Consider the following 27,113-nt stretch of genomic DNA (forward strand, 5'->3'; position numbering starts at 1 on the left):
AATGCTGGGTATAAGAAGATTTGATTTTGAAGAATTAAATTTACATATAACTGTAGAAAGTCGGGCACACCTGCATTCCAGGATTTTCTGGAGTCTCAATGGACTAGTTGCCTTTGATAACTAACATTAAGTTGCTGGCTGAATGTACTTACCTTTCCACACCATTTAACTTCCATTTATGTTTCCGGGACATCAGCAGTCCGCCACCCCAAGCAGCCTAAAAAAATCAGAGGATCACAAGTTTTAAAGCTGAAAGGAAAAATGAGGGACCATCTCTTCCAGGGATTCTTAACCTGAGATCCACTCAATGGTCCATGGATGGATTTTAGGGGGCTCTTAAGTTTGGATGGGCAAAATGGCATCTTCATTTTCATCAATGCCTAACTGAAATCTATCATTTCCTTCTATCATGGATATAGGCAACAAACCACAGTAGTACTAGTGATATAGTTGTGGTAGATATTTTTAAATTTTACTATTTCAAAACTGCTATACTTATTAGACCTGCTGTTAGAAATGACTGTATTATAAATTTATTTTATATATTTTAATAAAGTTTTTTTGCTATTTTCCAGTCATTTTGATATCTATATTTCAATAAATTTGGTTTCCTTTGTAATTCTGTTTTATTTAATTCATTAAAAATACTCTGAGGAGTTCATGGACTTTGCCACCTTGCCAAAGGAGCCCCAGGCATTAAAATGTTAATAATCCTGATTTAATTCAATGATTTCATGGTAATATACAAAAAAATAAGAGCCAGTCCTTCTTTTTCTAGCTTTCCATGATTAGATGACACAAATAGCCTTTGGTGCCTTCTACTAGAATGATGGTCTTGCCCAATGAACTCCGATTCTCTGATTACAGATACACTGAATTGGTACTATTCTGTACTGGTCCTCTGAGGAGCAGAGATGGATGGATCTTCCCCAAATCTCTGATTCTCTTCCATTTGTAAGTTGGTTCAGGGAGAGAAATTTGAAAAGTTAGAACTTTTTTTTTGAAAGAACTCTTCTTTCTGTTTTTAGTAGGAAGTGTGGGTCAGGGATCACAGAGCTGAAATTCTCAAAACAGTCATGAATGTGAGTTCTTTTAGTGGATTGGTTATCAAGGTTAAACAGACCGGTCAATCTTTGTGTAATTGGACAATTTATCTTAATGGAGAGAAAGTAGCTCAAGAGACCCAAATTCCAATTTTGGTTCCTCCACTAGCAAGCTCCCTGACCATAACCAAAGTCTCCCAGGGGCATCATTTGTGAACAAGGGGGTTGTACTGCTAAGTTCATGCTATAATTTCCTGTTTGGGGCCAGACCATCTCAGAAAAAAACCAAGAATTTTCCTAGTTAGGGCATGATCAACACTTCTGGATGTGTGGAGGAAATCCAACCCAACTGAAATGAGCTTCTGATACAAAGAGGCAACGTTACTTCTTTGTCCATGATGGTGAGGATTTATCAAGGTCAAGGGTTGGTCTGATGTAGACTAAGCAAAAGGAAACTCAGTTCTACCAGGACTTAGACTCAAACCAAACAACAACAAAAAGAGTTAACATTTAAAGGTTTTCAAAGTGCTTTACATTTTTCATTGGATCCTCATGATCATGACCTGGGGCGGCGGGGGGGGGGGGGTGTTGCTATTAGCTATTACTATCTTGATTTTACAGATAAGGAAACTGAGGCTGATGCACATTAAATGACTCACGTAAAGACACAATCTAAACATAAATTGCATTCAATTTTGATTTTTCATTTGAAAATTTTGGGTGATTCTTCATGATTCTTTAGAATGTGTGTAATTAACCACGAATCCAAAATACTAGAACTATAAACCATGTTTGGGTATAGCTGTCCTATAGTAAGTATTCAAACCTGCTTTCTTTACCAAACCAAAATGTGTGATGTGAAGTCCTTTCTTTCTGAAAAAGTTTCTAAATTTTGAGCTGCTGACCTAAACCCCACATCTTGTCTCCTTTGAAAATGTGACACTGGGCAAGTCTCTTAACCCCCATTGCCTAGCCCTTACCACTCTTCTGCCTTAGAATGATTCTAATGTTCTAAGGTAGAAGGAAAGGGGTTTTTAAAAAGTGTGGCAAAGGAGGCAGCTAAGTGGCTTAGTGAATTGAGGACCAGACTTGAGACTGGAGACCCTGGGTTCAAATCTCCCCTCAGAAACTTCCTAGATGTGTGACCCTGTGCAAATCACTTAACCCCCATTGCCTATCCCTTACCACTCTTCTGCCTTAGAACCAATGCATAGTATTCATTCTAAGACAGAAGGTAAGGGTTAAAAATTGGGTTCCATGGAAGTATCCCAAGCAAAAAGGAAAGAAAACATTCTGGAAACAAAACGAAACTTACTAAAAATAATTCAGTTGTTTGTTTATAGTCAATTTTGCTACTCTGTAAGACTTCATATAATTCAGTAGTTTGGGAATTAGATCTTTAGTTCCATTTGATAGTTTTAGGAGCCAGAAGATGTCTATGACCAGGAATTTTCATTCTGATGGAAATGTATTTTTCAAAGAATGGTGAGATTGGAACTGAAAACCCATTCGCAGAGAGACAATAAGGTACAGTGGAATAAATGATGGAATTGGGGTTAAAGGACCTTGGTTTGAATCTTAATCCTATCTCCTGCTACCTGTGTGATCTTGTGTGAGTCATTTATATTTTTTGGATCTCTATTTGCTCATCTGTAAAATTAAGAAATTAGACTAGATGGCCTGCAAGGTTCTTTCCAGGTCTAAAACTACAATCTTATGATTTTATGCAAGTAATTTGAGGCTAAAGAAGATAATGGGTCATAGAAACACTGCTTAAAGGGACACTGAAACTGAACTCATCTAATTACTTCTTTTTGTAGATGAGAAAATGGCCCAGATAGATATGTGACTTGGTCAATGTCATTGAGTAAATGACAGCAGAGTTTGAATTCGAATTCAATCTTTTGATTTTAAATTCAATTTTCTATTACATCCTACTGCTTATCGACTTCAAATTAATTTCTGTAAACATTAATCTTATGCTAATGATTATCACCCATATTACCTCTAATTATAATGGGAAACTTAAGAAAACCATTCTGAAAACAATTTTTTTCAAAGTAAAAGAGCCAGATTCCATTTTTCATTCTATATCATAGGCAAACACCAAAAATAACAGCAGCAAATAACATGTTCCTAGAAGAAAAAAGAAACAACATAACTTCTCGACCCTAGAATTCCTGAGAAGAAATCCTTCATGAGTCAATTCTTCATGGGGTACTTACATCCACATGCATCCAGATCTTATATTTTTTGCAGATGTCAGCAATAGCTGGAAGGGGATCAAAGGCGCCATACACTGTGGTTCCTGCAGTGGCACTCACAAGGAAAGGAACAAATCCCTATAAGAGAGAAAAGACAAAAGAGTGTAAAGGAGTAGCTTACCTTGTGATTAATTCTTAGATATAGCCCAAATCACCTGGCAATGCACTTTGGAAAAACAAAACAAAACAAAACATTTTCCTTCTCTGGAATGGTTCTTGTGGGGAAATAATAGATGAATCTGCTCCATCATGGTTGCTCTATCTTTTCTATATCTATCTCTCCATCCATCTATTCATCTCTCTCTCTGTCTCTCTCTTTTCTCTCTTCTCTTCTCTTCTCTTCTCTTCTCTTCTCTTCTCTTCTCTTCTCTTCTCTTCTCTTCTCTTCTCTTCTCTTCTCTTCTCTTCTCTTCTCTTCTCCTCTCTTCTCTTCTCTTCTCTTCTCTCTTTCTCTTTCCTTTTTCTGTCTCTGTGTCTCTGTCTGTCTGTCTGTCTGTCTGCCTGCCTGTCTGTCTATATTGATCTATCAAATTTTCTAGGACTTAAACTTTGCCCTCCTCTGTCTGGACGGATGTGATACCTGATTCTCCCCTTCCTTTTCCTCTCCTCCTCTCCCTCTTTTCATCATAAATTCATCATGTTCTCAGTTTCCATGCATCTAGGTGGTTAGTTGGATAAAATGCTGGGTTTAAAGTCAGAAAGAAGAATTCCTATCTGACCCTATGTAAGATACTATGCTATCTGCCTCAGTTTCTCCAATTATAAAGTGGTAGCAATACTAGCACCTATCTCACAGGGTTGTTGGGGAGATTAAGTGAAATAATCTTTGTAAGGTACATAGCACAGTGTCTGGTACATAGTTGGCACTTCATAAAGGCAAATTCCTTTTCTTCTTCCCCCTAATAATTGGGAACTGACTGAAATAACATCTCCCACAGGCCAAGATGCTTTTATTAGTGACGCATATACTCAGGGTGGGGGCAACTGGGTGGCTCAGTGGGTTGAGAACCAGACCTAGAGATGGGAAGACCTGGGTTCAAATAGGACTTCAGACACTTCCTAGCTGGGTGACCCTGGGCTTAACTCCACTGCCTAGTCTTTACCATTCTTCTGCCTTAGAACCAATGCATAGTATGGATTCTAAGACAGAAGGGAAGGGTTTAAAAACTGCAAGTAGAAAAACTGCAGATGATTTTCCCCCCAGGGAGACACAAGAGGAAACTTCTAATGGCGGAAGTTGATTTAACACATTTTCTCCCTGCTCATCTTTTCTGTTTCTCTCTTTTTTTTTTCAGTTAAAGCAGCTTTCTACCTCTAGGTGGCACAAAAGACCAAGGCTGGAAGCCTGCCGCGAGCTGCCTCACCAGAAGGAGACAAAGGATGGGGCACACTAAAACGTTCTCTTTTCGCCTCCTTTCTCACTGTCTGTTCCTGAAAAATGTGTATGGCTTTTTGCTGTCCTAAGTCGGAAGGCTGCCTTTGCTGAGAACCAAACGGACCTCTCTGGGACACAAACCAAACTGGAAGAAAATGACTCGGGCAGGTCTTCAGCAAGGGCTACAGCTAAAATACTTATTTGCTGTCTGTCAAAAAGATGAGATTTGGAGAAAAATAACTATATTTGGATATGTTCGAGGAAAAACGGAACTGAACCTGGCTCCTTTCAAGAGTTATCCAGTTTTCCCTCACATAGGATATGTAGAATTTCGGGGATTATTATTAATCGTGTTAATAATCATCATCATAATAAGTAGCATTTATTTATGTAATGTTTTAAGACTTAGAAATCACGTTATTATAATATAATATATAGCATATATAATATAGCATATATAACATAATATGGTATAATATAGTATGGTATAATAATATGACATGATATAATATAATGTAATGTAATGTAATAATAGTATAATACCATATTATCTCACTTGCTTTTGAATGACCCAGTGATATTATGGTCCCTATTTTCTAGCTGAGGAAATCGTGGTGGAGAGACATGACTTGCCTAGGGGGACATAACTAGTAAGCATCTGAAGTCCCATATGAACTCAAGTCTTTCCAACTCCAAGCCCAACACTCTCTCCACTGTGTCATCAGGACCTATAACTGGAATGAAAAGGAGAATTTTGCATTTCCGATTTCTATTTGTGAAGATAATCTTCCTGAAGTCTGTTCATCTCATGGCAACACTCAGCCAATGAATCACAGATCCCCAGTGTTGAATCCAAAGTAATTGAAGAAGAACCTCAAGTGCAAAATAAAAACAAATCTCATGGAAGACCACAAGGCGGTGTCATCTTAGTAACCTGGAGCAACCTCATATGTTGCTTCTATTTCAAAGCAGTAACTCATGATTGGGTGGGAACTTCTGAATTTTCCTGCAAGGAAGGAGATGGAGTTTGATTTCTGTTTCTTAAACAGAAGCAAAACCTGTTTTCCCCTGGAGAGAAATGGAAATGAGCTGTTCCCAACTCATTAGGAGATATGCATTGGGACCCATGTGAACTTACTTTCTGTTTGACTTCAACAATTCTTCTCTCCAGATCAGATGGAATCATTTTCCCTCTATGATAAAGAATAATTGTCAGAAGTTTAACTTCAGTAAAGTCCTCTGAACTTTAAAAGACAAGCAACATCATATGTGAAATAGCCTGAACCAAAAAGTGGATAACAATGACCATTTTAAAAGGATATACCAAAGCAGAAAAACTGGGTCGGTCAAGGGGAGCATATCTTCTTGGGGAGCTCCTGGTTTGCTGGTTCCACATTATACAGAGTCAACTTTCTCCCAGGATCTGCCTTCACTGATCACTCTCCCACTTCCAATCTAATTTTTTTTAGTTAATGCTTCTATTTTTATCAATGACTTGGATAAAAGCATAGAAAATATGATCATAGCATTTTCTAATGCCACAAAGTTGGAAGGGGTAGCTAACATGGAAGATGACAGAGTCAGGATCCAAAAGGATCTTGAAAGCCTAGCTTAAGAGTTGGCAAAGTACTTAATTCCTAAGAGACCAATCCAGCCTTAGTCCATTTTTCTATTAGGAAAGGCTAAAGATGATTTTTTTTTACATTTTTAAGCACAAGAAGATATTTTAAAATATAAAAACTATTATAAAGGCTCATGGAACTTTGTATGATTAATGAATCAACAAGAAAGGAGATGCTGAGAGCAGAATAGTCTCTTCGGAAATGAGTTGAGTCCTTCCAATAAATCTCTGAATAATACAGATTGGAAAGGGTCAGACACTTCAAATAAGAGGAGATAAATACTAGAAAAAAGTCAAGCAACTGGGAAAGAGTCACATTCCTTTTTATTCCCCATACCACTACTTTATTTCCCATATTATCTATTTCTTATGCAAGGGGGAATGGGAAAGAATTGACACCCAATCAATTGATAGGGTTTTAAAGAAGAAAACAGTTTTCCATATGGATATCAAACACTAATGTTCTCACTGTCATTCTGTCTGTTTTTATATATTTGCGGTACATGAGGAAATTGTGAACATGGAATTAAATTAAAAAACTGATAATCAAGTAAGCAAGTATATTACAATGTCTTCAAGCAATTTAAAAAGTAATTAATGAATATATAACACTCTTTGTCTGGGACTTTGTCATCCCTTTTTTGCCCCTCAGACAAGATTGTGTTTTCTTACATTTAGAATTTTTTTGTGATATGTTATGAATAATTTGTACAAAATCAATAAAAAATATCATTAGTTTGTATTTGGAGGGGTCCCTAATCTTCTTATTTCTTGGTAATAGAGATGTAATGCTCTCTGTTAAGGAAGATGGAATCAAGATTACTTTTGAGAGGAAACTGGTAAAGTACCTTGCTAGTAATTTATGCACCACTGTGAAACATTTGACCCAATGATCATGGGTTTGGTTCAGCCCCATCACTTTCTAGTTTTGCAAAAAGGCTAGAGCTTCAATTATATCCCTTTATGTATCTTTCCTATAATTTATCATATTAATGATGCACATTTCCCCCCATTTGATCTAATTTAGGGTTTTTAGATGTTGAACTTTTTTTGTGACCATATAGACTAACAGTTTTTTTAAAGTATCCTCTTTCTTTGGAGATTTTGCCTTGCCCCTGATATTTTTACTTATTTAGTCTCTGTAGTAAAGCTTTTGAGTGATCCTGATTTATTTATTTTTTTCTTTGCATCCTTAGATCACCTTAATCTTTTAATTCTGGCTTTCAACTGCACAGGAGACTAAGGAAATCTAGAATTTCTGATAGTTTTTTGTTTCTTGGATTCTTTTTTATGTTTCCTTTTAGTTGCCTTTAATCATGCGATATGTCTTTCAAATTTTCTACTGCATGTTATCAGTTAGGTATGTAACTGTAATCTTCCAGTGTCTTTCCTCAGTTCTTTAATTAGCTCACTCAAGTCTTCCATGTTGGTATTTGACACCTGTCCTTTAGAGAATTCCTTGATAAGTCTGCTTTTCCTTCTATGGCTCTTAGCAAGACAAAGGAAGTTGTATATATTGCTAGATACTGATCCTGAAAAGTTTTCTATAAAGTACTTTGAGAAGATATATTCACTCATGATGGTTATTCCACTTTTATTTATTTATTTGTTTATTTATTTTCAATTTTAAAAACCCTAACCTTCCATCTTGTAATCAATACTATGTATTGGTTCCAAGGCAGAAGAGTGGTAAGGGCTAGGCAATGGGAGTTAAGTTACTTGCTCAGGGTCACATAGCTAGATTATTCCACTTTTAAAAATTATTCAATTTTAGTATAATTGGCCTGCTAATTGGATTCATGCCACTCACCTGAAAAAATGGCTTTTTAGAATTCCATTCTAAGTAGGTCCATCTCCTTTTCAAAATCATTTGAGACGTTGGTACCATTTTGACCCTTATTGTGCTATTAGGTATAATTTTTACCATTTGCATTAGGTTCAGATTTTATATATATACTGGGATCTGATCTCTTAGAGTTGAAAGCTTAATTCCTTTAGAAATATCTTGAGGGATCATCAGAAATTTCAGCTGGGTTTTATTTATTTATGGGAATGCAGGACTCCATATATCTTTGCCCAATAAGTTAAAGGAGGAGCTGTCATAGGCATTAATCAATTCATTCATTTAATTCATTAATTTTATCAACATTTCTTTAATACCTAGAATAATCCCAGCAAAATAAATACTTAAACATTTGTCAAGTGATTGATTGGTAGTAATATGAACTGCTCGGCACTGAGAGCTACAAAGACATGGGCTGTGTCCTCAGGTAGTGGTTTGGAGAGTCTCATTGTCTATTCAATATTGGTTGGCCTGTTTCCCACTTCAGGCAAGTGTCAGCACTTGCCCAAAGAAATGGGCAAATGATAAGCTAAGTCTATCATTAATTGATGTAGTTTCAGATGAAGAGACTACCTTTTCTTTCAAATGTCTAGCTCAGTATTTGCCACATAGGATATATAGGGACTGGAAATAAAGAACAGATCTGTGATTTTGTTGATCTGGCATATGTAATCTGGTGGTTAATAATCTCATTTATTAATAACAAATGTTTATTGATTGATTATAGAATTGATTTTTAAAAACCTTCTATATTCACTTGACCTAGCTAACAAACAAGTAAGTACTGTTAAATGAACAATATTTTAGGTCATTCAACTTATTAATGGCTGCCCTTGAAGCCTCATCATTGATGGGGGTGGTAAGTACAAAATCCATGATGCAAGGGGTGGGGGTGGAAAGTGCTGATGGGCAAGTCCTGTTGTGCTTGCCTCACAAATATTCTAAGTAAATATTTCAATCATGGTGGCTTCTGAAAGTGCTCCACTTTCATAGGAGAAATCTTGCTGGCTACTGAGAGGGATGTGGGCATGAATTTGAAGCAAATTATGAAGGCAGTGCATAATTTTTCCCTAGTTATTAGAAACATCACTGAATTTATTACAAACAAAGCCAAAGGATAGCCCAGCCAGGGAATGATTGATGCCAATTTTCCATGGATTTGTTCTTGCTTCAGTGTACTAAACAGTTCACTAATGATCTGAAAGAGTTAATGAGGCTCCCTAACCACTTTACTTAGTGTAAGTTAAAAAGGGAATCATGGCTTTGGGCAGAATCAGCTCATTTAATACACAAATATAATGACCTCAGATAATTTAGAATTTAAATTGTTAGAGTAGAGTAAACATGAATGACAAAGCAGAGTTTGTAGCTAATCTAGGGCATTGTAATGAGTTCTAATTTGCAAAACAAAAAAGATGTGATAGAAAAGTTACAAGGGAAAACACTGGCTTATATGCCTGTGCGTTAAAAAAAAAAATCAAAAGTGAAAAAAAAAAGAATTATAGAGCTGGAAGAGACCTAAAAGGATAAATTCTTCCATGATGCACCTTCTAATAGTAAGGCTTCAATTGATCAAGTGCCATTTTTTGGTCAGGTTTATTTCTATTTTGGAAAAACACCTAAGATTTACAATTTGGAGAGATGCCTTAAGGAGAGAGCTAATGCAAAAATCTATTCTTCATTCTGTACTCTGACCCCCCCCCCCCCCAGTGGACATTAAAAAAAAAATTTTAGTTTAGTGTATTCTCTTCAGTTCATTTGTATTTTCTTTGTATGTAATACATTTATCTTCTCTAAAAAGGAGCTATTTCTTTTTTGTCTTTGTATTCCCAGGACCTCCTAATAGTAAAAACCTGTGGTTTCATTGTTCTAGGAACAAAATGTGGTTAATTAATGTTTATCAGTTGATTAAATTGTTGATTCTGCTGTTACCTGTTTAGCATAACCCTGTCCTATCCTCTGTTACTCTTAGAGTTTTCTATGCATTACTAACAAGGATGCTAACAAAGATGTCAAAGATGACAAGGATGATGATACCATCTATATAGAGCTTTGAGGTTTGCCAAGAACCTTACACATGCTGACTAACTTAATCCTCACAACAACCCTGTAAAGTAGGCATTATTAAAATTCCCATTTCACAGATGAGGAAACTGAAAAGCTAAGTGATTTACCCAGGGACATTTCCAATCTTATGGTGTGAGATAAATGGCTCAAGATGCTCATCACCACTGTTTCTTTTAGTAATGCTTTGTTAACTCCTAAAATGAAAAAATTATGCTACTTTAGGATCTAAATGGTGCAGTAGGTAGAGTGCTAGCTTTGGAGTTAGGAAGAGCTGGGTTCAGATCCTGATTCAGATACTTGATATCTGCCTAATCCTTGGTAACTCACCTGCATCAGTTTTCTCATCTTTTTAAAAACAAAACCAGAATTATAATAACATCTACCAAATAGGATTGTTGTGAGGATCGAATGAGTTAGTCTATATAAATGCTAGCAACTATTAATACTAAAATAAAGGCATCAATGAAGACTAGAGAAATAAACAAAACTCAGTTGTATTTTAATGTTTCTTTATATGAAAATATGGACGATCCCTTCTTCCTGTCCTCTCCTTTCCCTCATAACATATAGCATAGCTAAATTAAGCTGAATGTATTTTATCCAACAATTGTGTTTTGGGATAAGCCTAACTGGAAAGAAATGCTACAGGGACAAATGTGGTAAAGGAAGCCCAGGTTAAATCCTTCAGGCTTTGGAAGTCTACTGAAGAGTATCTAGGTTAGAAAACATTCTCCTCCTTTTCCCCTTTACCCAGGCTCCAAAGGTAGACCTCTTAGAAAACAGTCCTCCTCCCCTTTATTGTTCTCAATTTGTCCAGAGATAGAATTCAGTTTCCTTTATTCACTTCCATCTTTCTTTAGATTATAATACTGATTCCCCCCCCCCCCCCCTTTCTCCTCCAGTTTTAAACTCTAGGTACAACAAGACCTCATTAATTTGTATTATACTAATGCTACATTTGTAATTATTTTTAAAACAGCCATTCTTATTAGTAAAAAGTCAAACTAAGACTTACCCATTTTTAAGGATATTGTCAGCAAGCCTAAAACAAATAGCTTTTATAACCCTAGATCTTAAGGAATCGAAGATCCCTTAAATAAGGTCCAACACTTAATTCTTGCTGGTTAACGAACTGGATGGTTAAGTTCCATTATGCAATTTATCTTACTACTTTACATCTATTTATTATTTTTATTACTATTAATTAATATTACAATTAATAGTATGAATTGTTAGTACTATTAATGCCCAGGTTAACATATGTAAGAAGTAAAATAAAAATAATGCAGCAGATGGAAATTTTGTATTTTATTATTTCTGGGGTTCTTTCAAGCTTTCACACTATGAACCCATTTCTTTTACATATATGATTTCCCCCTATATCTCCTTGCTGCCATTATTCCAAATCATCGAGACAAACCTCTCTTCCTTTGAAAAATTGTTTTATTTCAAAAAGCTTATTGTACTGGGAAGAATGATCTTTTCCAGATTTTTAAAATTTGTTCCCCCTGAGAAACATATTCCTATTTTTAAAGGGAATGTAAAAAATTGTATTAAATAAATATACAGACTTTAGTCCAGCAGATGAAATATACCTGATTTGGCCAACATCCCTTTAAGCCTTTGCCATCCTCCCATTGTGGTAGGGATTTTTTTTTACCCTCTCCCCTTTTTTTTTAAAGGACATCATATTCCAACTAAACACAGGGTGTCAAAGTAATCCAGTGTAATAATTCTGTAAAAGTATCTAAGAGCTTTCATTACCTGGTACTTCAAGCTTCAACCCAAGGAAAGAACAGATTGTTCTCTTTACTGGGACATGTTCTTTTTATTGTTTGGATTATAAGTCAATTGTCCTCAGTGCAACATGGGGTGAAAATGGTTCTGTCATTTGGGGCCCCTGGGAAGATAAAAGTTGTTGCCTGGCAACTGACATGCTAATATGCACAGTCAGAAGAAGTCAGTGAAAGAGTTGGAAACCTCACAAAGAGGTTGATTCCAAGATGGGGGTGAGCTGAGCTTTCAATAACTGGATAAAGAGGAAAAAATGCCTGACACATGCTTCCTAAAAGTCTAAAGAGTGGGGGTTTTTTGGTGGTTATTTCCCCCCCTGTACTGTGTTTCTGACTTTAACATGGATGTGTCTGCCTAAAGCTGTGGTCATCAAAGCACAGTCTAGAGGCCAGTGAGAGTAGAGTGGAGAGAGTGCTGAGCTTATAGACAGGAAAATCTGTGTTCAAACCTGACTTCAGATACTAATTTCGTGACTCTGGGAAAGTCATGTAACTTGCCTGCCTCAGTTTCATCAACTGGAAAATGAGGATAATAGTAGTGCTTATCTCACGGGGAAGCCAATGAGATAATATTTGTAAAAGCAAATGCTTAATAAATACTTCTTTCCTTTCATTCCCAAGACTCTCAAGGAGCCTATTAAGTCAAAACCATTTTTGTAATAATACTAAGACACTTACATTTCTCAGATGGTAAATATTGATAGAAATTATCTATATAAACAAAAGCTTTGGGGGGTTCCCCAGTAATTTTTAAGAACATAAAGGGGTCTTGATTCCCAAAAGTTAGAGAACTGTGGACCAAAACCAAGATGGCCAATAAGCATAATCACTGATTTTGTTTCTGTTCTAGGTCTAATTCCAAAGACCAATTACCTGTACTTCTCTAAAGCCAACAATTTAGACTTTGCAGCCCATGAATTGATCCTCCCTCACTATTCCAATGAGCTTTTTGGCTGGCCTAGATGGGAGGGAGTATTAATTCACCAACTTCAAATTGGACAAAGCTCTTAGGGAGGTGGGAGCTTCCTTGTCCTGCTTTCCTCCTGAAGTACCACTGATTGCCATTTACAAATGGCAGATGTTATGTGACTTTCTATTAAAACATATAGTCCTCAATTCATATCATGGACATCAATTCCATGTTGTGATATTACAGTGCATCCTTGAGACTAACACCCTTTATTTACCCTTGCAGATGATGACCCCCAGGCTTTCCTATCCTGTGAGATCCATTTTTAGCTGTCCCTAAATGTTCCTTAAAGGATCAACTCAACATCTTGGGAGCTTCTTCATGTCTATTTTTTGATGCATCTAGACCTGTGATTTCATTGATATTGGCAACTCTCTCCATCAGTACAGACCAGCAAGTCATCTGTGAGATAGCTTAGTTTAGAGTTACTCAAGCACTGAAATGCTAAGTGACTTGTCTATGGTCATATCCAGAATGTGTCAGAGGAAGAATTTGAGTCTAAGTCTCCCTGACTCTATAGTCAGACATTATATCCCAAGTTTTCCTGATTCTATGGCCATCTTTTTATACTATAGCATATTTTATTTATTATAGTACTTAGAATAATGTTATACAGTAAAATATATTATACTATTATATATTATTTAGTAAATTACAGTATACTATAGTATAATATACTGTCAAAGCTCTATATCACCTTTGAATTCATGATGTACTTAAAATATATTAGGATGGAATTGAATAGAAGACTCATTACTAATGACCAGAAACATAGACTACATTTTTTTCTCTTTTGTATCCTAAGTCTCATGTATGTCTTTTAAAATTCCTTTCCCCCCTTTCTTTGTCATTTTCTTTGCTGCCTCTTCTATCTTAACTCAGTTCTTCAAATTTCTCTTCCTTCAAAGATCTGATTGTCTATTATTACCTTCCTTTTTTTTGTTATCCTGGAATGATTGGGAAGGTAAGGCAAAACACTGGTTTTTCCATTGATAATTTAGCAATATTTTCCAGTAGAATGGGAACTTTTTGAGGAAAGGGACTCATCTTCTCATTGTATCACTAGAGACTATATAGAAGACTTTGCACATAGTAGGTGCCTTTAAAGGTTTGTTGAATCTCAATTGAATGAAAGATAGAGGGCTTTTTAATTTTTAGGAGAGCCAAAGGAAATGCAAAGAACTATTGTAGACTAATGAGAGACCAAGCTTTGGAACCCTACCTCCCCTTTCTCATTTACTGTTTAATTTATGTTTAATTTATCTGTTTAATTTATGGGTAAGAGGCGTTAAAGCATAGTAGATAGAGAACTGATGTTGGAGTCAGGGACACCTGAATTTAAGGCACATTTCTGGACACATTATTGGCTGTGTGACCCTGGGCAAGTCATTTAGTTTCTCTTTGCCATAGGTAAGTCCCTGAGTCTATACATTTCAGAGGAGGCTCATGTTTGCATGGATAAAAGAGATTTTCCTTCTTTGGGAGTTCCTAGCATTCAATAAGATCATAGGTCCATCTTTGACCATAACCAAGTCATTGCACTTCTCTGAACTTTAGCTTTGCCATCTGTGAAATGGGGACAATAATACCTAGCTCACATTTTTGTTTCTTTGCCCCCATGTTTGTTTGTTTTTTTAATGTGCCTGGATTTGTTCCCTCTTTCCCTTTATTCCACTTAAATCCTACCCTACAGAAGTTTTAAAACAATTCTACAACTAAAATAACATTCCATAGTGACAAAGTAAATGAATATGAAACCCCAATAGTGTTTATATCAAGGTTCTCCATGTGTGTTTTTTGGTTTCATCTCTTAATGAGCTCAGGAAATCACAGAGTTGATGAGGTTTGAGGACATCATTTGTTTCTTGCTTACTCGTAAATGGTCTGAAATCCTTCCATCGTGTTTATATAATCTGTAGTAAATAGAATGATGATGACACTATAATTCAATGTTCATACCACCTGCTGTTCTATATGGCTCAGATGATAAATGCTCTCTGGTTTGTATTAGTGTAGAAGGAAGGCTACCGTTCAGCTGGGACTTCTGAATGGTTCAGGTCCACTGAAGCTGATGGATAGTGTTCCCCCACAGAATGGATATATAAAAAAATCCAACACCAAAGCAAAAGTTAGTAATGCTACCAAGGGTGGAGGTCCACTGCTAGTGCCCCAGTTTCCAGATGCTTTCCGGCTAGGCAGGGCTCTGTTGGCTTCAATTTATTGATGTAGGCAGACAGGAATTGGAAATTCATGCTTACCTTTCATCACATTTGATCAGAATCACACTGTCTGTTCCAATTCCCAAGGCTGCAGCTCCCTTCTTTACTGAAAAGTGACTCTGAAAAAAGCATGTTTATGATCAGTCATGATTTAGTATTCAACTCGCATCTGTCTCTGTTTTCTTTTCCTTTTCAGTGTCTACTCTGAACCAGGCTCTGTCCCTCTGTAGCCTTGAGTGACTGATAGCGTATGTGACAGTTTTCAGTGAGGTTTTTTTTTTCTAGGAAATTTCCATGACCCTGAGGAAATTCAGATGACTTTTATTTCCCAACACAAGTCAATGGCTCCAAACCAACGTCACTTGTAAGATCTAATAATATACTAACTGGCTCCAAGAAGTTGTATATTTTCATGACTGAAAAAAACCCAAAACTAACCCCCAATTTTGCCAATGGGAGAACAGAGTCAATTTCTAGAGACTTCCGTGAAATTGTGTATGCTCAAGCAAGGGGAAAATTTGGCCTTCAGCAGAGCATACATCATCCCGGTACTATTAGAGGGGCCGGTCACTTTGCAAGGGACTTCTCAGAGGAAGGGACCTTTTGGAAGGCAAGAAAATGGGGTTGGGAAAAGGCATGCATTTATTTGCTACTACAGAAAGTGGACAAACTGAAAGCCACTGATGCTACAGCCCAAATTTTTGAATGAGGTTTGGCTTGTGATTCAGGATCTGATTTTTGATTTCAATGGCTGTAATCATCCTGCAATTTGTAGAGCCTAGAAAGGCTAACATAAGCCTAGCAGTAATGCATCTGCCTATCAGCCTTTCACTATTAACTACAGATCATTAAGCTGTCCAAAAGAAGAGCTGCTTCACCCATTTAAATCTTCATGGTGTCCCTGACTGGAATTTTAAGTTATAGTTCTGAAAAGTGTTCGCTTTCTTCCTCATGCCTACATTTAATTCTCAGAATGACTGGCTATGCTATGGAAGGTAGGCTATCATTGATGTTTTGAGTTTAACAAACCAGAAAAAAGTCACATTTCCATCACATTTGGCAGAAATGAGGAAAATAAACCAGAATAAACAAGGGCAAGTGCTATTTTTAAAAAGCACTATTTAGTTGGAGAAAATCAATAAATAGGACTATTACTCCAAGTCTTAAGCCTCTGAAGCTTGAGAAATATCAAAATACATGAACACTCAGGAGAAAAACAAAAACAAAAACAAACCCAATAAGCAAAGCTTAATTGTTTGGGGTTTTAGACTTCCTTCCTCAAAAGTATCCTTTATACCGAATCATATATGATATTTTATTTTAATTTATGTTTTATTTTCATCTGATATCTTAATAGAACATGTTTTGCTCAGAACATGAAGTTTCAAGGAGGAAAAAACACTGCCCATAATATGCTAATAATAGAGAAAGCATGCATAGAAAAATACATGTCAAAGGGAGCCAGCTGCATTCAAGAGAGTGTGATCATCTTGGATAGTTCACCTCGATGAAAAGGACTGAAAATATTAAACTGTAAAATGGCCAATTTGTGATAAAGAAAAAATCTAGTGCACCTGGTCAATGGAAGGAAGAATTTTAATCTACTCTCTAATGAGGATGAATTGGGGCTCTCAAATGAGGACCAATTACTCAGGATAATTGATCATTGTGCAGAATAATACAAATTGCAGGAAATACATACAGAAACATAGAAAGCTCAGAGGTGGGGGAAAGGACTGGTATTGGAAATGGACAAAGGAGAGTGCAGAAAGGAAAACAGAGATATTCAATATTGGCCCAAATTTTCAGTATAAGAAAGAAAAAGAAGAGGTACAAAATTTTATTAAAAGAAGTTCAGAGAAATGAGTGGCTTTTGCTAATGTACCATGAGTAAAAATGTTTAGCTCTCAGAGAATTAATCAATAAGGAAAAGGCAAACCATACAGATAATAGAAAGCTCCAGCTCTTTCTGCTTTGTTCTTACCAAATCTGGAATTTTGTGGGGTTTTTGTTTTGGGTACAACTTTTAACAAAAGACATTGATCAACAATAGTGTGTCAAGAAGAGGTAAGCCATGCTGGTGAAGACTCACAAAATCATGACATGAAAGAAAGAGTTGAAGGAACTAAGATAATTTAGTCTAAAGAAGAGAATTCCATAATGAAACATGTAGTTGACTTCAAGTATTTAAAAGATTAGTATATGAAAAAACAAGTAGATTTGTCTTATGGAGCTCTAGGAGAAAGAAATAAACTCAGTAGATTGAAATTACAAATAGACCAGTGGTGGCTTAAGAAGAAAAAGACCTTTCCAACAACTAAAACTACAGCAATGGAACACAATGCCTCTTGGGTCTTAGGTCCCAATTAGCCTTCTGTAAAAGTAGATTTAGAATCAAAGATCTTGAGTTAGAATTCTGACTTTGCCATTTGCCTGCATGTCCTTGGGTAAATCATTTAATATCTCTGGGTCCCAGTTACCTTCACTGTAAAATGAACGAGCTGGACTAGTCTTTCCCATTTAAAAACTATGATCTATTCTTTTTTCTCCTCTTCTAACCATATCTCTGATTAATGACATGAAACCCGATTTGTTTTTAAGCAATAATTTATACTATCAGGATAATGGAGGCTTAATGACTAATTTCTGTGATTTAAAAGAATGTTGTATTTCAATAGGAAAGAATATAATTCCATTTTAGCAGCTTGAGGAAGATCAGGAAATAAGAGTGAGCACTTGTCAACAACATCATGTGGTTGGGGTCACTCTCGCTGAGAAGGAAAGATGGAATAAGATGACCTCTGAGGTCCTATTCAGCTTGATGGCTTGGGAGTGCAGAGCTTGTTTCTCATCCATTTAATGGGGACAATAAATCTTCTCTCCCTTCTGAGGACAGTTGTAGAATAGGTCAGATTTGTAGAGAGCTCAGAGGGAAACCATATTGAGCCAACTTCTTTGTCCATGCTATAATTTAGACACTTTGGGAAGCTGCATTAACTGTTTAAAGCTACCATTTAGACCAGGAATTTTTAACTTGGGGGTCTATGAAATTAAAGAAAAAACCAATCGATAACCATATTTCAACATATTGGTTTCTTTCAGAATTGCATGTATTTTCTTTTATGTATTTAAAAAACATTAGTCCAAGAAAGGGTCTGAAGGCTTCACCAAATTGTCAAAGGAGTCTTTTACATAAAAAGGTTAGGAAACCCTGATTTAGACCAAAGCTTTCAAACTGATCAACTGTGATCAATTGGTAGACCTTGAAGCCTGAATTGGGTGGTTTGGGGACTGAGATCTCCTCCCCAGAGCTTTTAGGTTTAACTGCTGCCCCTCAGTTCTCACGTTTAGTGATTTCAATGTCAACAATCATCTCCTCTTGACTGACTTGTAAGGTCCTTTTCCACTTACTTTCAGGTCAAAATCATCTCCAGCTTTTCTCTCATACTTTCCTTCTACTGAAATTTTTTATTAGTACTTTTGGGAAAATGAAAAATATTTGCTCCTGTGGGAGAAGTTGGCAACACCAATTTAGATAAATGATAGTTTCAATTCACTAAACAATCCTCCAATGGACTAAACAAGTCATGGTAGCATTCTAAATTGCATGATTTGCAACTGGGGTGAATCTTATACCCTGGAGGGTCTGGCTCATTAAGTTCTAATTATTGTGATTCAAAAAGAATATAACTGGTCATGTTCTCAGAGAGATCAAAATAATTTAGAATAGACACAACACTAAGAAAGAAAGAAGCAAGACATGGCTAGGAGGCTACTATTGGTCTTCAGGCTCAGGATTAATTAGCTACCTATGGTTTACCTGCAGTAGGCTGTGCTCTATATTTAAAGCAAAAGACAACTTTGCCTTAGACTTCACCTCAATGTGAAAAGAGAAATGAAGATTTAAAACCAGAACAAATGCTTATAAGTGTACAGGTCAAAGCTGAAGTGGAAGGAAGACTGGATTTAAAGTCAATATAGGATGGCAGATTTAGTGGATAGAGAGCCAGACCTTAAGGCAGGAGGTCTTGGGTTCAAATCTGATTTTAGACACTTCCTAGCTACATGGTCCTATGCAAGTCACTTAACTCCATTGCCTACTCCATATCTCTTTTGTTTTAAGACAGAAAAGGGGGAAAAGTCAGTGGGGGTAGGTTCAAATGCCAGCTCTCACATTTTATTTGTGTGACCTTAGATGAATCACTTCTGCTCATTGGGCCTCAGTTTCCTCATTTATAAAATAAAGGGGCTGGGCTAGATAATCTCCAATTTTTCTAACTCTGATTAATAGTCTACAGGATTGTGGTAGCACAGTAATGGAAGAACAATCTGTTTTAAGTCCAGGAGTGTGTTGGAGGCAGCTCAAACTCAGAAAGTCTATTCTTAAATTTTGAGAGTTAACTTTCACATCTTGGAAATTGGTAAATGCTAAAAAGCAGAGTTTGATGTATTGTTTGGTTAACTGTCTAGATATAAGAAGGTAATAGAGAAAATATTAATAATGTAGACTAAACTTTAAAGTGTGTCATGCATACATTCCCTTCCCCCTCAAAGCCAGCTTAAAAACATTTAGCAGTGCACCCTTATCTAAACACCATATTTAAGGTTATATTCTTTGAAGTCCCTATTAAAATTAAAATTTTACCTGGATGAGGTAACAGTAAAGCATTTATCAGTCATGTATAGCTTATCTGGAAAGAATTTTAGGTCCTTTCCTGAGAAAGAGAACTTTAATAGTCAGGAAAGGGTAGAGGAGAGGAAGGGATGGGAAAATTCAAACACTGGGTACTTGGGAGTAGAAAAGAGAAAAAGGCATCTCTGGGAGAGGGTACCCAAGCTCAGATAGCTCTAGTCCCAACTCTGCACTAATTCTTTTCTTTCTTCATGCCTCACTTTTCTCACTCAGTATAAGGAGGGATAAAAGAATGTCTAGGCCCTAAACTCTAGGATATCTCTTAGTCTTGAATGAATTTCTACAGCTAAATAAACTTCAATGAATACACAACTTTTCCTAGAGTCAGTCCCAAAGGTCTTGATTTTCCATATTTCAGTCCAATTGAACTGTCTTTCTTCTCAGGTTTCAGAGATTGTTATATTTGTGGAGACTTGGTTTCAAGATCAAAACTCTTTTAGGGCACCATTTCCTGAGAATAACTTTTCCAAAGGCAACAGAGACTGTGGAAAAGCAATAGTGACTGCCTACCTTCCCCCTGTCCCTACAAACTTCCATGAAAGCTCTTATGACAGTTGATTAAGACCAATTACTGTAGAGCCTTCCAGAGGACATTACAGACTATCAGCACCAGGACTCAATATCCAAGAGAAGTGAATAGAAGTTCAAATTGGCTTGTAAAGAATTGAAATCCAGTTAGCTATGGTAATTTGTCTCAAAAGATCTCAATCTCCTGATTACAAATAGCATTTTCCTCCTCTAGATATGATTATGCTGCATCATTGAGGTTATTTTTGAAAGACCTGGTGTCATATGGGGGAAATAATAAGCTTAATGGGAAGTAGCTTGCAGCGAGGGATCACAAGGGGTTTAGGATTCTGGTTCAGGCATAGTGGAAAGAGTGGTCACTAGCAATTTTGGTGCCCAGGGCAAAACATATAAAATCTTGCCTATTGCAAGTAGCAATAAATTCATACTCAAACCAATTGTGATGGAGACAAGACGATGGAATTGGCCCCTTTTGAGGGGAGACGTTTCTAATGAGGGGGATCAGAGATATGATTTTAGTGGGGGGAGATTCCAAAATATCCCAAGCTATTCTAGAGAGGAGCAGGATAGGGACATAAAACCCACATGACTCTGGGAACAGACCTGTAGATTTGGTATCTAGGAATTTGTAAGGGGGGGGTTGAAAAGCTTTTTGGGTAAAATTATATTTAACTACTTTTAAAGGATTTTTTTCTTACTCAAGGTACTTCTTTGGAGGGAAAGGATCACTAAACACAGCTAAAATGTTAAATGCCAAAGTTAATGATAACAGCTGATATTTATATACAGCACTTTACAACTTTAAAGCACTTTTACATCCCAAGTCTACTCTGAGGGTTTCGGCATTACAATGATCACAGTTCCCATGAGAAAAGTCAAACTGAGCCTCAGAGAGTCTAAATGAAATTGCTCAAGGAAACTGAGATGTTAAGTAGAAGAGTCATGACTTGAACCCAAGTCTCCTGACTCGAAGTACAGTGCCCTCCCTTTCCATCATACCACCCTGCTTTTTTGATTTTGCTCTGACTTGGTGCAGTTTCTACTTCTTTTTAAACCACCCTCAATAGAAGTTTCAGTTAATTTCCCATTCAAGTTCTTATTAAAAGAGTCCATTTGGATAGACAAAGCATTTAAGTAGCCCTCCCATGTTTTCTGGACATAAAAAGATAAAATTTTAGGATTTTTTGGTTACATTTTAGTACTTTAGAATCAGCAAGGGTCTCAGAAGTCATATAGCCCAAATCTCTCATTTTACAAATGAGGAAACTGACTTCCAGAGTGGTGATTTTCCTTTCAGATTATACTGGCAGAGTCAGGATTGAAACCCATATCCAAATCCAGGCCCTACTACATACATTCTACAACAAGAAAAGACAAAGGTTGGAGAAGGGACAGTTTAACTTGGAGTTCCAGAGTCCCTTAACAATCAATCTCTAGTAAAATTCTGATCTCTGAAGGTGGCCACACAAATACAGAAGCAAGTGAATAAACAGTCCTATGTACTACAAAGTAGGATAAGAGAATATACATAGCTATTGTTTCTCAGCAATGTAATTAAATATCATTTCTGCCTATGGGCTTCTAAAAATGTCACTTTATAAACTCAGTTTTTGAAGTAGAAGAGAGAAAGGTGTTGTGACTTAGATATATCTGTATTTACTTGTCTCTCTCTGTCTCCTCTCTTCTCTTCTTTCTTTCTTTTCTCCTCCTCTCCCTCCCCCTTTTTCTCCTCCTCCTCCTCCTCCTCCTCCTTCTCCTCCTCCTCCTCCTCTCTGTCTCTATCTCTCACCTTTCTTAACAAAAAGTAGAGAAATGCTCATTGGAGTTAAGTAATTAACATAAAGATTGGTTCTTATCAGTTGGCATGGAAACAGAACACTCTTCTGTTGGTCAGAAGACCAGGGTTATGGTCATAGATTGGGATCCAATTAAGTTTAAATATTACTGAGTTCATATAAGGAAATGGGAGCTCAGAGAGATTCAGCCAGTTAGTGAATGAGCATTTATTAAACACCAGGCTCTGGAGCAAAGCACCAGGAATACAAAGACAAAAAACTGTCCCTGGCCTCAAGGAGCTCATTTTAGAATGGTGTTGAGTAAATGGAAGACAGTCTAAAAGACGAAGACCCTAGTACCTGAGGAGAAAGCCTTCTCACAGAAGGTGGAATTTGAGCTGAATCTTGAAGAAAGTTAGGGAAACTAAGAAGGAGAGAACTCAGGCATGGAGGACAACTGATATAAAGGCACAGAGAAGGGAGATGGAGTGTCCTGTAAAAACAAAGGCAAGAAGGCTTGAAGAATAGTACAAGAGGGCCCCAAAGGGTCGGGGGCGGGGGTCAGGTTATTAAATGCTTTAAGTGCTAAACAGAGGAGATTATACTGAATCAAGAAGGTATTAGTGAGCCACTGGAATTTTTATGCTTTACAAAAATCACTGTGGATGAAAGATGGTTTGTAGAGGGAGAGATGGGGGAGAGAGAGAGACAGTTTAAAAGAGATAGTAATAATATACTCTCTCTCTCTCTCTCTCTCTCTCTCTCTCTCTCTCTCTCTCTCTCTCTCTCTCTCTCTCTTTCTCCCCCCTCCATCCTTAAAGAAGTCTTCCTAGAAGCAGGGGGTAAACTAAATCAACTCTGAAAGCCTCTTCTACCTCAGTGAGTTTGTGCCAATCATATGGTTTTATTCTGGTGGTTTCCAATATGTCTAGTGTACCTAATGTACCTTTATATGAAATCATAACTAAGGCAGGGAAATTGGGACTTTGCTCCAGTTGCTGAATTGGAAATTGTACTTCCTCCCTGCAGTGGTCCATAAAAATGTTATGTCTATGTCCTGTGCTCTATGGGCCTCTTCTGTGCATATCCTCATGGAGATTTGGGAAGAAAGTAGGTCTCAGGAGAAGCTGAGTAAGAAAATAAAAAGCTAGTGGAGGAGAAGGGAATATGTTATATCTTCCACTTTTAGTTGCATTATTCTATTTTTGCTTTGTATATTATTGTAAATTTGAATATTAATGTAAATAACCTCAAATAGAGCTTTGAACTTAGCTATGCTTTAGTGAAATTTGATTTCTGTCAGATAAAATATAAAGAATTTATCAAGATTACAATCAGAACTGAGTAGCACTTCAACTGAAACTCATTTATTAATTTTCCCTGACCTTAGACATGTGTCTAAGTTGGTAAATAGATGGAGGAAGAAGAGTCAAAGATGGAGGTTGTAAAAGGAAATTGCAAAAAACAAACAACCCAATTTTCTTTCACTCAAAAGTGACAGAAACAGATTCTACCTCTTAGATACCAAGAAAAGAAAGTAGGGTACAGAATACTAAAGACCTGCTAGGTTTGGGTTGAAGAGTCAGTCAAGGAAACTAAAGTCTTAACTGGGACTCATTATTGGAGAGAATGAAAGTCAGGATGATTGGGTAAAGGCAAATGGCTGGAGTCATCAATGAATAGCATGAATCTACACAAAGGCTATATGATTATCCTGGTATATCTCTTCAGAGGCATACTAACAGCAACAAAGAGAGTCAATTCTGAGCTGGTCTGACTGCAGTATTCTTCTGTAATAGATCTCTGAGTTTTTAAGGGTATAGAGAAATGTAACTCTGAACACTCTTAGAGGGAAGAAAATGAGATCAGGCAGTCATCCCAATGTCATAGAACTTTGGGACATTCTTTCCAAATCCAGCAAGAGCACATGATGCAGAAAATTGAGGGTAGGGTGACTCCCTCAATAATTTCATATGACTTGCTTAGCACTGAAGACAGAAAGGGGATGTCTTTGAAAAGTTAAAAAATCACAATCAATAATAATATTCTTAATTATAAATCTTATAAAATCAGTCATTACTTTATAATTCCAGGGCTACTAGCTATGGTAACAAATAATAAATATTGGCTTTTTAATCTGTACTTATTCTCAATTTTATGTTTGTAATCTCTCCTTTTCTTTCTCAGGTGAGAATAGAATAAAACACAGAAAACTGGAAAAAAGAAAAGAAAGCCCAAGTGTTAGGTTGAAAACATTCCCTTATAAGTTTGTTCTGCCAAGTTTCTAAAACTTCCTATGACCATTCCCTACATGACTCTCATGTCCCCTTCTGTATTCTCTCCCTTTTACTGTTACCAATGGAGTCCTTGGGCATCCAGTGAAATAGTCCTTTCAGATCCTGTGACAATTCATAGCAGTTTGGGAAGGAATGACCTACAAAGAGTAGTAAGATAGGAGGTATCTTATCTGATCCTAATTGTTGATGAGGTCTCCAGTTGATTCTGTTTGTTCTACAAAGGCAGGATGATGAGATTGGGCTCCAAAACTGCTGACTGTTTGGTCTTATTTAATCCTTCACTGGTATGTGAAAGAAAGCTTAACACCCAAAGGGGCAAAGTGTCATAGTATTCATTAGAAAAACAAATGACCAAATGGAACAGCTTTTCTCAAGCCTAAATTACATCCTCCTTTCTTGAAACTTGGGCACTTTGGGATGAGAATTTATTCCTTTAAGGCCACTAGGGGACCATTTAGTAGACTGTTAGTGTGGTGCCTGGTCAGGGTTTGGAAATTTGGCAAAAGATCGTTGTCTTTATTGCCTAACCAGCAGTGAGGAGTGAACCTAATCCTGGGCCAGATTCAATGCTGAGTTTGGAGTTTCCTTAACTCCTCTGGAACTTGACTTAACAGTCTGGGAAAGGGGCCAGTTGGCCCAGACCTGGTCATAGACAAAAGGATGCTGACTCGATCTTAGATGTTAGAATATCTGGTCAAGTCAGCCGAAGAGTGAGTTGTTTGGCTCATGTAACACATCTGTTTGACTGATTATATTTTCAATTGGATAGACAGGGCACTTAGGTATTATGTGGGCACAAATTCAATGGTGGCCTGATGGTCTGAAAAATCAATATTATTGCTTCAGTGTACTGAGGAGGAAGAGGAGCAATAGGAACACATTAGGAAAATCCAGCCCTGTCATTCATAAAACCTGCATTTCAGAAACAGAAAAGCAAGTCCCTCCCTCCCACTAAAAAAATCCCTCCCCTTCCCACCTCTTTTCCAAGTGGGTGACAGAAATGGAATTGGAGGCAGAGATAGATAGCAATTCTGGATATCTTTTCTTCACAGTGGCATTCACAAAATGTATCATTGATAAAAACAAAAACACGTACATGCTCAGATGTGAAGGCAACCAGTCTGGGAATAGCTGCCATTCCTTTCTCTTTGACTTCTGGAAACGTCTTGAAACGTGCAATCAACATAGCATACATGTTAGATATGGCACCACCTGGAGTGCATAGTAATATACTGTTACTTTTTCTATTCATTAGTAACATCATTTATGTACAAGTTATATCCTTTCTTTCCATCCATTAACCTAGAGATACTTCTCTGACATCAGAGAGGATTTTCTCATTCATAGTTTTTTACTTTGAAACCTTCTATCTAAGAAAACCTAGAGAGTAATTAATATAGGTGCTGATGTATCATCTTTGTGAATTTCATGAGGTCAGATGAGTGGAAGAATGTGAGAGTAAATGCCTGGGTAAAGGTCTAAAAAACTTGTTAAAAAAAAAAGAAAAATGAAAGAAAAACTCTAATGGTCCCAGTGGAACTCTGATGAAAAGGTAGATTGGGCTAATGAGAGTCACAGAATGAATATTTTCTTTCTTATCCCCAGTCAACAGAGAATCTGTTTTTTTGATGTATCAGTTTTACTCTGGAGGAAGTTGAGACATTTCAATGTGTGTATGAGTAAATGGAAAGTTGCTAGGGACTAGAGCCATAAATAATATTGTGCCCAAGACAAGAAGTACAGAATGAATCTTGAGAATATGCCCTCAAACTTATTACTGAAGGGGGAGGAAGGGCCAAGGGCCAGAGAGGAGCTCATCTAGGGTATAGCCACTGAGGGAAATGAAACACCATCTGGTAGTTTCCTATTTTAACAAATCATTCTTTCTTACTAGGTGTTAAGTTCAGTCCTTTCTATGGTGACTAAAGACCTGTAAGAGCAGTCAGTGTCCTCTAAATTTCTTTGCCTTGGGAGAAAGTGCCAGTCACTGAGCCCTATTTATACTTTTACACATAGGAACGTCTGAGAAAGATTATTCTGTATCTGTCCTTCCCAACTTCCCTACCCCAGACCAGATTTTTTTCCTTTGTTCGTTTGTTCCTTTGTTCATTCGTTCCTTCCTCCCTCCCTCCCTCCCTCCCTCCCTCCCTTCCTTCCTTCCTTCCTTCCTTCCTTCCTTCCTTCCTTCCTTCCTAAAACCCTTACCTCTGACTTAGAATCAATACTTTTTATTGGTTTGAAGGCAGAAGAGTGGTAAGGGCTAAGCAATGGGGGTCAAGTGACTTGCCCAGGGTCACACAGCTAGGAAGTATCTGAGGCCAGATTTGAACCTAGGACCTCCTGTCTCTGGATCTGACTCTCAATCCACTGTTATACCCAGCTGCGCCCCAGACCAGATTTTCCAAGATGTGTAGCCTTAATTTAAACTAGCTAGTCATATAAGATATTGCTTTAGGTCATCTCTGTGAAAATTTCATTTTTATACTAATATACATTTTATACTAATACTAAATATTTCTTTCTATTTATATTTGCTACATTCCAAGAGAATGTAACATATCTGCCATTGGAATGATAACATTAGAATGATAACAGCATGGGTGATTTCTAAGCAATTTAGAGTTT

General features: G+C 36.9%; 1 protein-coding gene across 1 annotated transcript in view; it reads right to left on the reverse strand.

Moving 5' to 3' along the window:
* The window catches only part of GAD2 (glutamate decarboxylase 2), an 81,362-nt gene that overhangs the window by 39,099 nt on the left and 15,150 nt on the right, over positions 1-27,113 (reverse strand). Inside the window, exons 7-11 of the mRNA XM_056800078.1 lie at positions 25,585-25,700; positions 15,235-15,314; positions 5,821-5,875; positions 3,269-3,385; positions 153-217 (exon numbers count right to left, since the gene is read on the reverse strand). Coding sequence (XP_056656056.1) covers positions 153-217; positions 3,269-3,385; positions 5,821-5,875; positions 15,235-15,314; positions 25,585-25,700 — 433 coding nt within the window. The remainder of the gene's footprint in view (positions 1-152; positions 218-3,268; positions 3,386-5,820; positions 5,876-15,234; positions 15,315-25,584; positions 25,701-27,113) is intronic.

Source organism: Monodelphis domestica, chromosome 5, assembly GCF_027887165.1.
Source record: "Monodelphis domestica isolate mMonDom1 chromosome 5, mMonDom1.pri, whole genome shotgun sequence".
In the NCBI taxonomy this organism is placed as follows: domain Eukaryota; kingdom Metazoa; phylum Chordata; class Mammalia; order Didelphimorphia; family Didelphidae; genus Monodelphis; species Monodelphis domestica.